The 12,449-nt window shown below is 39.9% G+C and overlaps 1 protein-coding gene across 1 annotated transcript; it reads right to left on the reverse strand.

Moving 5' to 3' along the window:
- Positions 1–255: 255 nt before the first annotated feature.
- adra2a (adrenoceptor alpha 2A) lies at positions 256–3,662 on the reverse strand. The gene is made up of 2 exons (XM_033623360.2): positions 3,384–3,662; positions 256–3,212 (listed from the first exon to the last, which is right to left on the reverse strand). Exon 2 carries the CDS (start codon positions 3,007–3,009, stop codon positions 1,741–1,743), a length of 1,269 nt encoding a protein of 422 aa, XP_033479251.1. The 5' UTR covers positions 3,010–3,212; positions 3,384–3,662; the 3' UTR covers positions 256–1,740.
- Between the last annotated feature and the right edge of the window lie 8,787 nt (positions 3,663–12,449).

A 12,449-nucleotide genomic window follows, 5' to 3' on the forward strand; every position in this document is an offset into this window, starting at 1 on the left:
CACTCTTTTGTTTCTTTGTTCACCTATTCTGCTAGACTCAAGCAGAGTATATATAGAGAGAGAAAGCAGTCAATCAGGTTCTGGTTTGACAGGCTCCATGTCTTCACTTAATGACGCATACCGTGGTAACACAAAGCAGCAAATGAACCGTTACTTCTCCACTTCCCGTGCCTTGCATTACAACTGTATTCATCATCTAAAATTGATTCATAAACTGCCTCTGAAAGCCAAAGCAAACACACACACACGCACGGAAGATAAAAAAAAGATTACAATGTAATTCAATTTTGGGAAACGGACAGCTCAGAATAAAGACCTCCACGATTAATCCGAGGACCAAAAAACATTTGCACATACTCCATTCAGGTTCATTAAGAGCTGAGCTCCTGGTTAATCTCTTTCAAAGGTCAGATTCAACAGACCGGTGAATTTGCACTTTGCAACTGGAGGGGCGGCTTTGGTCTACAATTCACTGCACCAGAGGACTTGTGGGTTTGTACTCCTGGACCCAACATTTCACACTTTACGGATAATAGGTAAAACAGCTTTGCATTTTGGGAACTCTCTCTCTTAACACCAGGGCACCTTCTGAGAGCAAATTCAGACTCAAATGTTTTCTTTAACAGACTCTACTGCTGCCTGTCCCCGTTTCCCATAGCCTTTATAGTGTGTGGAGGTCAACCCTATGTTCCCAGGGTCCCATGTCTCTTGATATAAAGGGCTGGCTATGCAGTTCAAATAGCAAAAGGACATTTCATATGCAGTTTGAATGCAAAAAAATTGTTCCACCACTGTGGAAATATCACTATCTTAAGTCAAGAAAACTGTCTTGCCCACAAACTTGAGGGTGTAGCTTTCAAAGAGTACAACGACACTAGGCTATAAGCTGTGTGTGCGTGATTTAAACACATTGACTCAGGTAAACATAAAGCATACCACAAATATTTGAAATAAGGAAAAACATATTAAGAGGATAATGCACTGAGGAACAAAGGACCCTGGGAACATATGTGTGTGTGTGTGTGTGTGTGTGTGTAACATACAAAATGAGATAACGTCACCAGTCTGATGCTTTGACTTGCTGTGGAGCTTTGAGACCAGTTCAGGAAATGGGTTTTATTCTTATTAAGAGCCATCATTTCCCCCCCACACTTTGTCATCACCATCATCATCCTCATCATCATAATCATCAACATCATCATCACCACCATCACCATTACCTTAACCACTGTCGTCATCATTATCATGATATCATACAAAATGGCGCAATACTGTATCCATGTTTTTATATTGTAGTTATTTATGTCTTGTGTGTTTTCTCTGAACTACTCAGTGTGCTGCTCTTAAATTGCCCCTTGAGGATAAATAAAGTTATTTGAATTGAATTGAATTGAATTGACAACAAAAATAGAGACAAATATTCAGACAGGTCATTTTGCACAACATACTGTCGTAAAGTATAACACATATCATGACTTCACTATGTGGGTTTCATTTATAAAAATAAAAATAACATTTACAATAAAAACATGGTTTCACTGTGGCGCTGTGTTCGCTGTTGAAGCTGCGGTGGTGGTTTTGAAAAGATGCTGCACGTAAAGCTCATCCTGGGAAAGCCTTTCCAAGCACTTACACCTAGAGCGATTAAGCCAGTGAACCATGCCGCAATGGTCTATGTGTTTTATAATCTATGTACAATATAGTAAAAAAAAAAAAGTATGTACATAAAGATGGAGTCCATCATACATATCTTCGAGTGTCCCTCTTGCACAGTATCTTTTTGAACGACCTCCTGAAGTCGTTGTTGAAGATGGTGTAAATGATGGGGTTCAGCGCGCTGTTGCAATAGCCAAACCAGAAGAAGAACTTGAACAGGGTGTCGGGCACCGGGCAGGACTCACACAGCGTCATTAGCATGTATGTAAAGAAAAAGGGGAACCAGCAGATGACAAACACTCCAATGACCACGGCCAGGACAAAGGTGAAGCGTTTCTCCCGGTTCTGTCGGCCCTTCCAGCGGCTGCCCTTGTTGCTCGGCACCCGCTTTTGGACGCCATCATCGCCGGGCTTGATTTGGCACAGTTTGGTTTTCCCCTTGCCTGATTTCTTCTTGATCGAGCAGGGATTGTTCACCTTGTGGTCAGAGGAGGACGACTCCTCGAGGTCGACCCCATTGACCTCACCCTTCTCCTCACCTGCTCCTCCTTCTCCTCCCACTCCCTCCTTCAGCTCAATGTCCTGCTCGCCATTCAGCTTCTCATGGCAGAGCCGGTCCTCAGCATCGCCTGCGCCCACGCCATTCTGTTTCTGGTTGGCGACAGCCACAGTGGCTGTCTTCGCCATCTCTTTCCGCTTCCTGTCTCCTGGTGGCGCCCGCGTCCTCTTTTTGGCGATCTGGTAGATTCGCACGTAGACCAGGACCATGATGACGCAGGGGAGGAAGAAGGAGCCGATGCAGGAGGAGATGACGTACCACTTGTCATTATTGATCTTACACACAGGTTCCTTCTCGCTGTTTTCTTTCTCCATAGTGATTAGAGGGGGGAAGGAGATAACTGCCGCGATGACCCACACGATGACGATGATGCACTTAATGCGTCGCGGCGTCCTCTTCAGGTTATACTCGATGGCCTGTGTGATGGACCAGTAGCGGTCCAAGCTGATGGCACAGAGGTGGGCGATGGAGGCAGTGCAGAAAAGAACATCAAGTGCCAGATAAATCTCGCACCACACCTCCCCAAAGTACCAGTATCCCATGAGCTCATTGGCTAAGGAGAAAGGCATCACGAGGGTGGCCACCAAAATGTCTGCCGACGCCAGAGACACCAAGAATAAGTTCTGCGGAGCCCTCAGGGCCCGGCTTGTAAACACAGCTATGACCACCAGCACGTTGCCAAACACTGTCAGCAGGATCATGATCCCCACCAGCACAGTGAGTGGCAGGGAGATCCGCAGGCTGTACAGAGCCACATCTGGAAGAGTCTGGTTGGTCTCGTTGTTGAACCCCATTGGAGCAAATCTGCCCACTTCCTATGTGAGTTCACCTGAGGTTGACAAATACCATCACCAGGAAGGACAGCTAGAAGCTCACAGCGGGGCTGGGAAAGGAAGGGACTGAATCACTCCTCTGAGGCTTTCCCGGATTTTTCTCTCTCATCATGAACACACTCCTCAAGGAGAAGCTCTGATTATTTATAAAGCTGTCAGTTCATCTGAAAACATGAGGCAACAAGAGGAAAAAACAGATACCTTTAATGCTATTTACACTTTTAAATTAATAATGGCATGTAATATTACTATTAAAATTAGCTCAGACATTAAGTGACATAATTTCCCTGAATAAAACTGTGAGAACAGGCATATAAAGTCTGAAATAATCTTACCTGAGGCAGAGAGCAGTGACACAACCTCTCCAGTGCCGGAGACGCATGGGCATTAAAAAAGCTGTCAGTGGGTAACTTCTTTAAGCAGATCAATAGGAAGCAAAGAAGATCCATGTGGCGGATGAGGCGTGAAGTCTTCCCCCCGTGTCTCCTCTCTCTCCACACACACAATGATCCCTGTGCTGCATCTAGTGCTGCTCAGTAGCGGACCTAATAGAGCGCTAATCATGTTATCCCGGGCGCTGCCGTGCTCCTGTCTGTGTGGAGTCTCTCTCCTCAGTGTTAACCAGAGCGCCACTCCCTCTCTTTATAGCCCGCACGCTGCAAAAAGTGTCCCGCTCACCGTGTGCCACTGTGAGAGTCTGCACAGTGTCAACAACACGGATGTGGGTCTGACAACATGGGACACCTCACAGGTAATAACACCAGGGAGCCTGCAAAGTAGTGACGGAATGACACCATCAGACATGAATCGTCACGAGCCAGAAAACAAAATGCACTGGATTTATTCACACACACGTGGACATACATATTTTACATATGGGTACAGGTGTTAAATTAATTAAATTATTAAATTAAATATTATTAAATTAAATATTATATTTAATTATATATTAAATTAAACTGCTTCTAATATTAACTATACTTAAATGTACACATATACATCAACATGTATAATACTGACATTGCTCATAAGCATTAGTATAAAAAATTTATAAAAAAAAAAGTATCACCTCTCTTGACACTGTCAGTGTTCAGTGATGTGGTCATCTCTGAGGTTATAGCTGGTAATTTAGTAATTATGGTTTGCAGTGTTTGTGTTACTGTGTCCCTACTTCTGCCACAATGGCTTAAAGTTAAGAGAATAAACACTGTCTAACAAGGGAGCTAATTCAATGAGGAAGGCAAGTTAATAATAATAATAATAATAATGATAACAATAACTTTTTAAAAAGGAAAACCAGTGTAGAACACAATTGGATGAAAATAAAAAATACAAATACACACACACACACACACACACACACACACACACACACACACACACACATATTCTAATAAATAAATAAAAATGAATTAGAGAAAATATATTTAAAAGGCACAGTTTTTATTTTGGATTTGGGAGGGGTAAAGTTGTAATTTATTTAGGATAATTATAAGGAAGTAAACTAAATTTACTTGGTTATTATTTCAACTGAATATCATACATTATTTGTTGTGGTTGATCATAATAAATCTGGTCAGTTGTCCCTTTGTTATCAGTGTGATCAGGTAATGTAATCAGTAAAGCCTGATTTAAAGTTCAATAGTTTATTTCAATCTCCTTTCCCCACTGTCTTCAGTTTCATATTACATAAAAAGTGTGATTGAAAACAAAATGTGCTGAAATCATTCTTCAATTTTGACACTGAGATGTCAGTATCTACTTAATGTGTTCTCAAAGACTAGAGTATTTCCTAAAAACAATTAAACACACATTCACAGACACAAGGGCGTAGGTTTTGTTTTAACATTTACTCCACCAGAAAATTTGGAGCATCAAACACTTAGTTTCCTGCATTCTGGTTCATTTTTGTGCACCACTTTGTGCCTTTTCTGCATCAAGTTATGGTGTAAATGTCTTTTATTTTGTCAAAATAAAAGTCCTCTTCTACAGTCATGTTTTGAATATCAAATGTTGAAAATACCTTTGTCTCTTCCAAAATCCCCAACTATGCACAGACAATATAAAGAGACAGTATTTAAAGAGTAAACTACAGGACATGATGGGACAGACATTTTTTGCAGTACAGCTGCTAGACTCGGTTGCTAGGCAGCAGCCAGAGCCACACCACGTGGATATCTAACAGAGGGGTTTTATTACTTTGTCCAAACTTAATTTATTCAGCCACCTTTCACACTTAATGCCCAACACATGAGGGAGTCCCCAAACTTCGTCAGGAGCAGACCTCAGACTGATTCACAGACTGTATTGGATGAAGATTTGTCCAAAGGAAACTTCTGAGTAGGTACTTTATGGTTTACAGATGGGAGCAGTGACAGAGGCAGGTGCAGGCTATTATTCATCCTCATGGTACTGACGTCTATGTCTGAACAAAAAACACCTCTTTTGGGGACGTTTTGGAGTATCTCTCTGTGAGTCTTTGTCAATGTGTGGCCTTAAAACTCTTCTAATAGGCAGGTTAGACAGACTGGTGTTTGAACAGGCCAAGGCAAGCTGAATCAATTGTTTTTAACCATATAGATGTCATAATTATAAATATATTCTATAAAGCAATGTGTGCCATCTCAACACATTCTCACTCTCAACTCATCAATATGGCATGCATACAGTGCCTATTTCAAAATAAACTTCCAGTTGTTTAGGCACCAAAACGATTAGGTTGAGTTGGTTAGGTTTAGAAAAGAGGTTTATTATGTAAACTAAGTTCCGTATGTAACATGACTTAAGTGACGTGTGACAACCTGGTCTAATTCCCAACTTGTCAAATACCGATGCTTGGTCAGCGGCCCTCTGCATCCGATATCGATGCACTAAAGTACCCTTTAATGGCAGAATGAGACACATCGGGCAGTAGCATTTTTTTGACACACTGAGCAACCACTGTAGTATCTAGAGCGAGAAAGTGTGCACAGGATGGGTGAGTCATACAAACTCCAGACCTTCACCTAGGTGACTACTCTTCGTTTCCAACTCATTCTCACTCTGACTTTATCACATATTGATGTTTGGTCAATGTTTGGTTTGGACTTTCCACATCCACATATGACGTGCAAGGTACCCTGGGTGTGTTGGTTGTGACGTTCTTGGACACCATGTCAAGTTCTGCCTGTTGCATGCATTGTCTTCTTTCAACATACACTTCTGTTTTCACAGGAAATTTAATGTCTACATACAGCCTCTTTCAAAATAAACGTTCTACGTAAGTACAACACTGCAAATTGCCATTTTCTTCCCGTCAACAACAAAAATGTGGTTAGATTTAGGAAAAAAGAACAAGGTTTGGCCTTGGAGTCTTGCAGGATGGGAACATTGCTCCCTCGGGTGAAGGTCAGTTTTTGTTGGACCCATCCACCACCCCTCCCGTCCACCCCCGGGCGGACTTTCCCCGCCTTAACTTTCGTCCTTGTCCCACCGCATTTCCCCCTGACAGCACCAGGCGCCGCTAAACTATATCGGCAACCGGCTGCGTATCATGCTGATGTTAAAGGACACCTTTTTTCGTTGGTTTCAGATGCAAGTCACTGCCAAAACGCCAGATTTCAACGACTTCAGAGTGAGACCAGGCTCACGTTTCCCACATGACAGCAAAAAAGTTAGTCGAGTTATTTTTATGACAACGTAGTGTGCTAGTATGTGTAGCATACTATGCTACAAGATATGTCACATAAGATATATCACATGACATTACTTTACATTAATAACAAACATACTTATTTTAAGTCAAACCATGATGTTTTTTTCTAAACCTAACACGTACTTTTGTTGCCTAAAACTGAAGGCATTTATTTTGAAAAGATACAATTCATGTAACAAGAGTAAACTGACACGCCATCGCTGAACGTCCGGATCTGACACTGGATACCTGTAGAGCTACTGACCGAGCATCAATATTTAATGAGTTAGGTGTGAGAATGTGTTGTATGTGAAGTACGTTAGGTAAGTCAACTTAAGTACATAAGTGAAAATAAGTCAACGTTGACTTTGGGTTTCACTGGGACACAAACAGCGGTCTCTCAGATGAAAGTCCTCTGTTTGGTTGACCCATCCACCCACCTACGACCTCCTCTGTCCGCGGACTTTGTTGCTCTTTATACTACATCACCTGACTTTATCTTTTGGTCCCATCATAATTACTACGGCAACGTGGAGCACTATAGTTTGAAGTGTAGGTCCACTGACCAAGCTGCCGTATTTGATGAGCTTTGAGTGAGCACGCCCTGGCTTTCTCGGTGTATGTACAAACCACTGAAGATGCATAACGTGATGTGTGTTTAATTCAGTGTAACAATCGGAGTCAGTTGACAAAGTAAATATTTAACATGACCTGACAGGTGATGTACATCATGTCCTTGAAAAACAAGTGCCATCTTATTTACTTTGTCCACATACTTGAGGTGTGGTAGGTACTGGCAGACATGCAAAAGTTCAAGTAAGTTAATTCTTAAAATCAAGTTTATTAACAGTGTTTTTCCATTGGTGGTTTCATTGGATAGAAATGATACAAAGCACTAGTAAGCCAGACAATGTGTACAGTGAAGGTAAAGCTTGGTTTAAATATAACAAAATAGCTTAATAGTTAGTGTTATTAAAATTAGTAATTTTTAGCACTACAGTGTCAGCCATGATTTGAAAAAGTAATCTTAACAGCTTTAGCTTGTTTCCAATATCACTTTGAATTTACAACTACAGAAATTCACCAACTCTGCAAAAGTACAGAACATTCAAATTGTGTCATTTCAGCAAATCAGCTAAAAAGGGAAACTTTTCTTCAGATGTCAACTGTCAAGGGATTCATCATTTTCCAAACTCCCAGAGTCTCATTGGAATGGGAGCCCCTTCTTACCACAAAAGCACAGACTCTGAGTCACACAATTCAATGCACTGTTTATGTTCCTCTTCTGTGGCATATTTAAAATCACTCTGGGAGGGCCACTTGAAGGAGGAAATTCCTGAGGAGCTGTGGGAGGACGTGGTGTACACTCCTCGTCACCAGCCTGTGCAGGACGCCGTGTACATGACTCAGTGTCGCCGGATCAGAGTGTACCCTGGTTTTGTAAGATCCTCCTGTCATGATTCAACATAATACGTTTCCAAAATTTGAAGGTGATTTGATACTGCAGGTGTTCATACTGCGGCTGTCTCTGTGGATAAAAGATGTTCCTCAGTTCTGATGCACTTACCTCGGGTTTTTCATCTTAAAGGATTAAAAGCATGTTGTGCACTTTGTACATTTATATAATCTGTATAACCACATTTACTTTGTATGTTTTTTGCTCTGTCTCGCCTTTATTATGTGTCTCTGATGTTACATTTACTCTTATGGTTTTATTCAATTATTCTGTCAGTATGTTAGTATACATTTGCTTTTAAATGTGTTATATGAAGAATACGAATAAAGAGTACTTCATACATCCTCCTTTTAGATGTTCTTGAGGGCAATTTCAACTTCCAGGCTGGTAATGCTTTATTATACAGGTCCATACTGTCCAAATAATTTCCAAGATGTTTCCTGGAGAGAACATGTAATTTGGTACTAATTATACAGAAAAAAATTTTGTGTTCAATTGGCATTTTTCCAATTAATTAATTCTGAAGAATTGTCGGAAAAACCTAGTTTTCATTATAATTAATTTATTGCAAAAGCACCAATTGATCACACCATTATTTTCTCTATAATTAGTACCAAATCACATAGTTCTTTTCAGGAAACATCTTGGAAATTATTTAGAAAGCATGGACATCATGAAGCGTTAACAAATTGGAAGTAGAAATTAAACTCAACAGCATGTAATGAGTCAGTGTACAGTGGGTTACAGCAACATGCAAAAATCCAAAATGAACTCAGTGTGGTATCAGCCTATGAGAAGCTACAGTAGCCTCTTGGGGAAAAAAATCTAACATCTATAACAGAGTGTCAAACATGTGGCCCAGGGACCAGAACCAGAGCGCCAAAGGGTCCAATCCAGCCCACTGGATCACCTTGCACACCTAATAGTGATGCACTTGTGAAGGCTAAGAGGTGCCTGGTTTCAGGTGCAGCTTTAAAAGTGAGTAGTTTTCTTCATGTAAAATGCTGCTTCAGAGGCTTCTCCACCCCGACCAGAATACAGTTCTTTTCTTTCACTTTAGTTTGGTGTGATGTACAGAAAAATGCACATGTAATGACAGCAAGTAGTGACTGAGTGAATGTGGAAAAACTGAGAAACGTTGTTGCAATTGCATTTATTCTTCTGAAGACATCACAGGCTGTTTGTCATGTGTTTTGTAAATGGATACACATTTTTAAAATGTATTTCATTAAACAAAAAAAGGGAAAATTTGGAGGTGTTTGTTATTTATAGGATATTATAGAATGGTTTCACAGGTGTCAAACAAATCAGACTGTATCTACGTGAACTAAAATGAGTTTGACACCTCTGATCTATAAGTGATGGTAAAAAAAATTCTAAATGTGTTTTTCATTGTTAATTCTATGTTCTGAAGAGTTTACAAGCTATATGATTTTAACATAGGGCTTAATCTGCATTATATAAAGTAAGTGCATGGCTAATAAAGATGTGAGGTATGTGGGAATGTTTGAAATAAAAGAGCTTTACCAGGAAACCTTCAGAACATTTATTGGAAATTACAACCAGTAAAATAAAGCATTAACTCCATTTTTTATACTTATAATGTTCTCTCTGAAAAGTATGAGCAGTGGTGTAGTGGAAGGTATACTCCCTTTTTCTACATAATTTACCCATTTCCACATATACCATACACCCACCTCATCAACCACCACTTCACCACTGAGTGTGAGTGTGGCTCTCCACTGGTTCTCTGAGCAGGACATCACGTCACTCACACCTGTTCCTATCAAAACAAAGTGTGTCAACTGACCCAGTCCTCCCCTGCTGATCAGAACAAACTTCCAAAAGCTGTAATTGACATGAATTCACACTTTGCACAAACTATAGCCTAATGGACTATTTGATGTTCACGTGCTCACTGATGACAAAGTATCTGAGAAATGTGTGAGAGGCTTTTAACTGAGAGTGAGTAAATATTCAGAGCGTCCACCTGTGAATGAGTTTACACACACACACACACACACACACACACACAGCTCTTATAATCAGCTTGATAATCTTGTCTTTCAGGCTGCTAAAATGACAGCAGCCGTGCAGCCATTGGACCCACTGAGTGTTTTTGGGTAAACAGCAGTGTGCCATGGCGCTCGTTGATGCATGAGGGTGCAGGCGAAGCGCAAGGATACAGTGACACCTGTCGTCTTCTGCACGAGCCTTCCAGATTCAGGTGGACGTGGGAAAGAATTATGTTTGCGGAGGTATGACAGAGTACAGGATTGGAGGTCAGTGCGCTCAGTTTTTTCTATCTCAACTTACCCACTTCAGTTTTCACAGGGCACCTCGCTAAGAGGCCCTTTGGTGATAAGAGCGAGAACAAACAGGAGGGAGATCAATCCGCAGCTCCACACTGTTTACTGAAACTACACAAGATGCACTTTGCCTGACAGTGGTGACTTTCAGATGGCAGAGTTGTAATAGTCTTCATACTCCTGTGGTGGACACGGCTCCCTGTGTTAGGGAAATGCAGCTCCAATAATATTGAGACTTAGATAAACCAGCAGGGGGCGATGTTGCACTGGAGCAGATACAGCTCAGCTCACTGAAATAATCCAACAGGAGGAAATATCAAGACTCTTATTTAAAATACTCCTGTGGCCCACTGCTACTTATACTATCTTTCAATTCTTATCATGTATAAGTGATTATACAATTATGAAACATGAATAAATGACTGGAGCATGATTATTGACAGATTATGGAAAAGGCGTTGCTGTTTTGCAGTTTGTAAACAAGTGCAGCAGCAAACATAAAAAGGAAATCTTGGCAGTTATTATATATTAATAAAAAAATATGAAGAAAACTGCTATGCTGCAACAGGCAACCACAGTACACTGTTCATAATGAGCATTAGTAAATGTAATCAGAATCATAAATAAACTTAAGAAATTGCCATAAATATTCTGCATGTGGTTTGTGCAAGTGGTGTCGACTGCTGTGGGAAGGTATAATCAGTGTCAAACACTGTACTGACTCTATTTCATTCCTTCCAAAAAGACTGTAATGTAAATGTTAGGTAGTCTATATCACTGCTGACTGTTGTGGTTTTTGTAAAGTATTACTATGTGATTAAGAAAAATGTCATAAAAGTCATAAAAATGTCATTAAAAAATTCATTTACAAATTAAGTGTTGTACTTCATAAAAAGTCATAAATTTTAATTAAAAAGTCAATATAATATTTCATAAGAAGTCACAAAAGTCTCATAAATATTCATAGTTTAGTATGCCATAAATAAAATGTCATAAAAAAGCTGTTAAAAAATTAAGTACATCATAAAAAGCCATGAAAATTTCATTAAGAAGTTGATATAGTATTTCATAAAAAGTCATAAAAATCTCAGTCACAGTACAGTATGTCATAAAAAAAAACATAAGTATGTCATTAAAAAAATCATAGTATAGTATGCCATAAATTAAATGTCATAAAAACATCCATAGTATCATCACAGTCATAGTGAATGCACTCTTCCTGTGCAACTCTCAATCATGTACTGGCTCTATATAATGTTACTCTGAGCACTCTGAGAACCCCTCATCTAAGATTCTTGTTTTGAAATGCTCTCAAATGGTCAGTTTAGCGGTTACATTTCTAAAAAAAATTCTTCTAGGGGGAACTCCCCTGGCACCACCCTCAAGGTTTGGGCTGCAGAAGGTGCAGATTGAAAATGGTCCCATCTAGTGTTAAATAGGTGACTACAGCCCTGAGCTGAACCTGGAGACCATGAAGCACAGTGTAAATTGCTGCACTTTACTGGTTTTGGTTATTCGAATTATCAAAATAATAACAAAAGTTGCATATGTGAGAAATGCTGCATATAAAATACAAACAGGACAGTTTACTTCGACACACTCTCAGTAGTGTTTGTTTGCATGTGTATTCTCTGAATTATATTTTTGTAACATGAAACATAAAGCACAACAATGTTTCTGAGGGCAGTTGTAGAGAAGAACAGGTTGAGCTCTGACACAGGTCAGTGGTAACACCTGAGGAAGACAAAAGGTTTGAGTGATGTCACACACCTGATATATTTTCAGTCACACACCTGGCCTGCACACCAACATGACAAACTCACTCAAATTTATTTGTATGTCTGTTTACGTTTTCAGCTTATGTAATTTTTTGTCAGACCCTGATTTAGTTGATTTTTTTTGTTTTTAATTATGAGAGGATGAGAATTTGATGCAAATTACAAGTGGCGTAAAAATAACTTTC

This window comes from Epinephelus lanceolatus, chromosome 3 (assembly GCF_041903045.1).
Source record: "Epinephelus lanceolatus isolate andai-2023 chromosome 3, ASM4190304v1, whole genome shotgun sequence".
Taxonomy (NCBI): Eukaryota; Metazoa; Chordata; class Actinopteri; order Perciformes; family Serranidae; genus Epinephelus; species Epinephelus lanceolatus.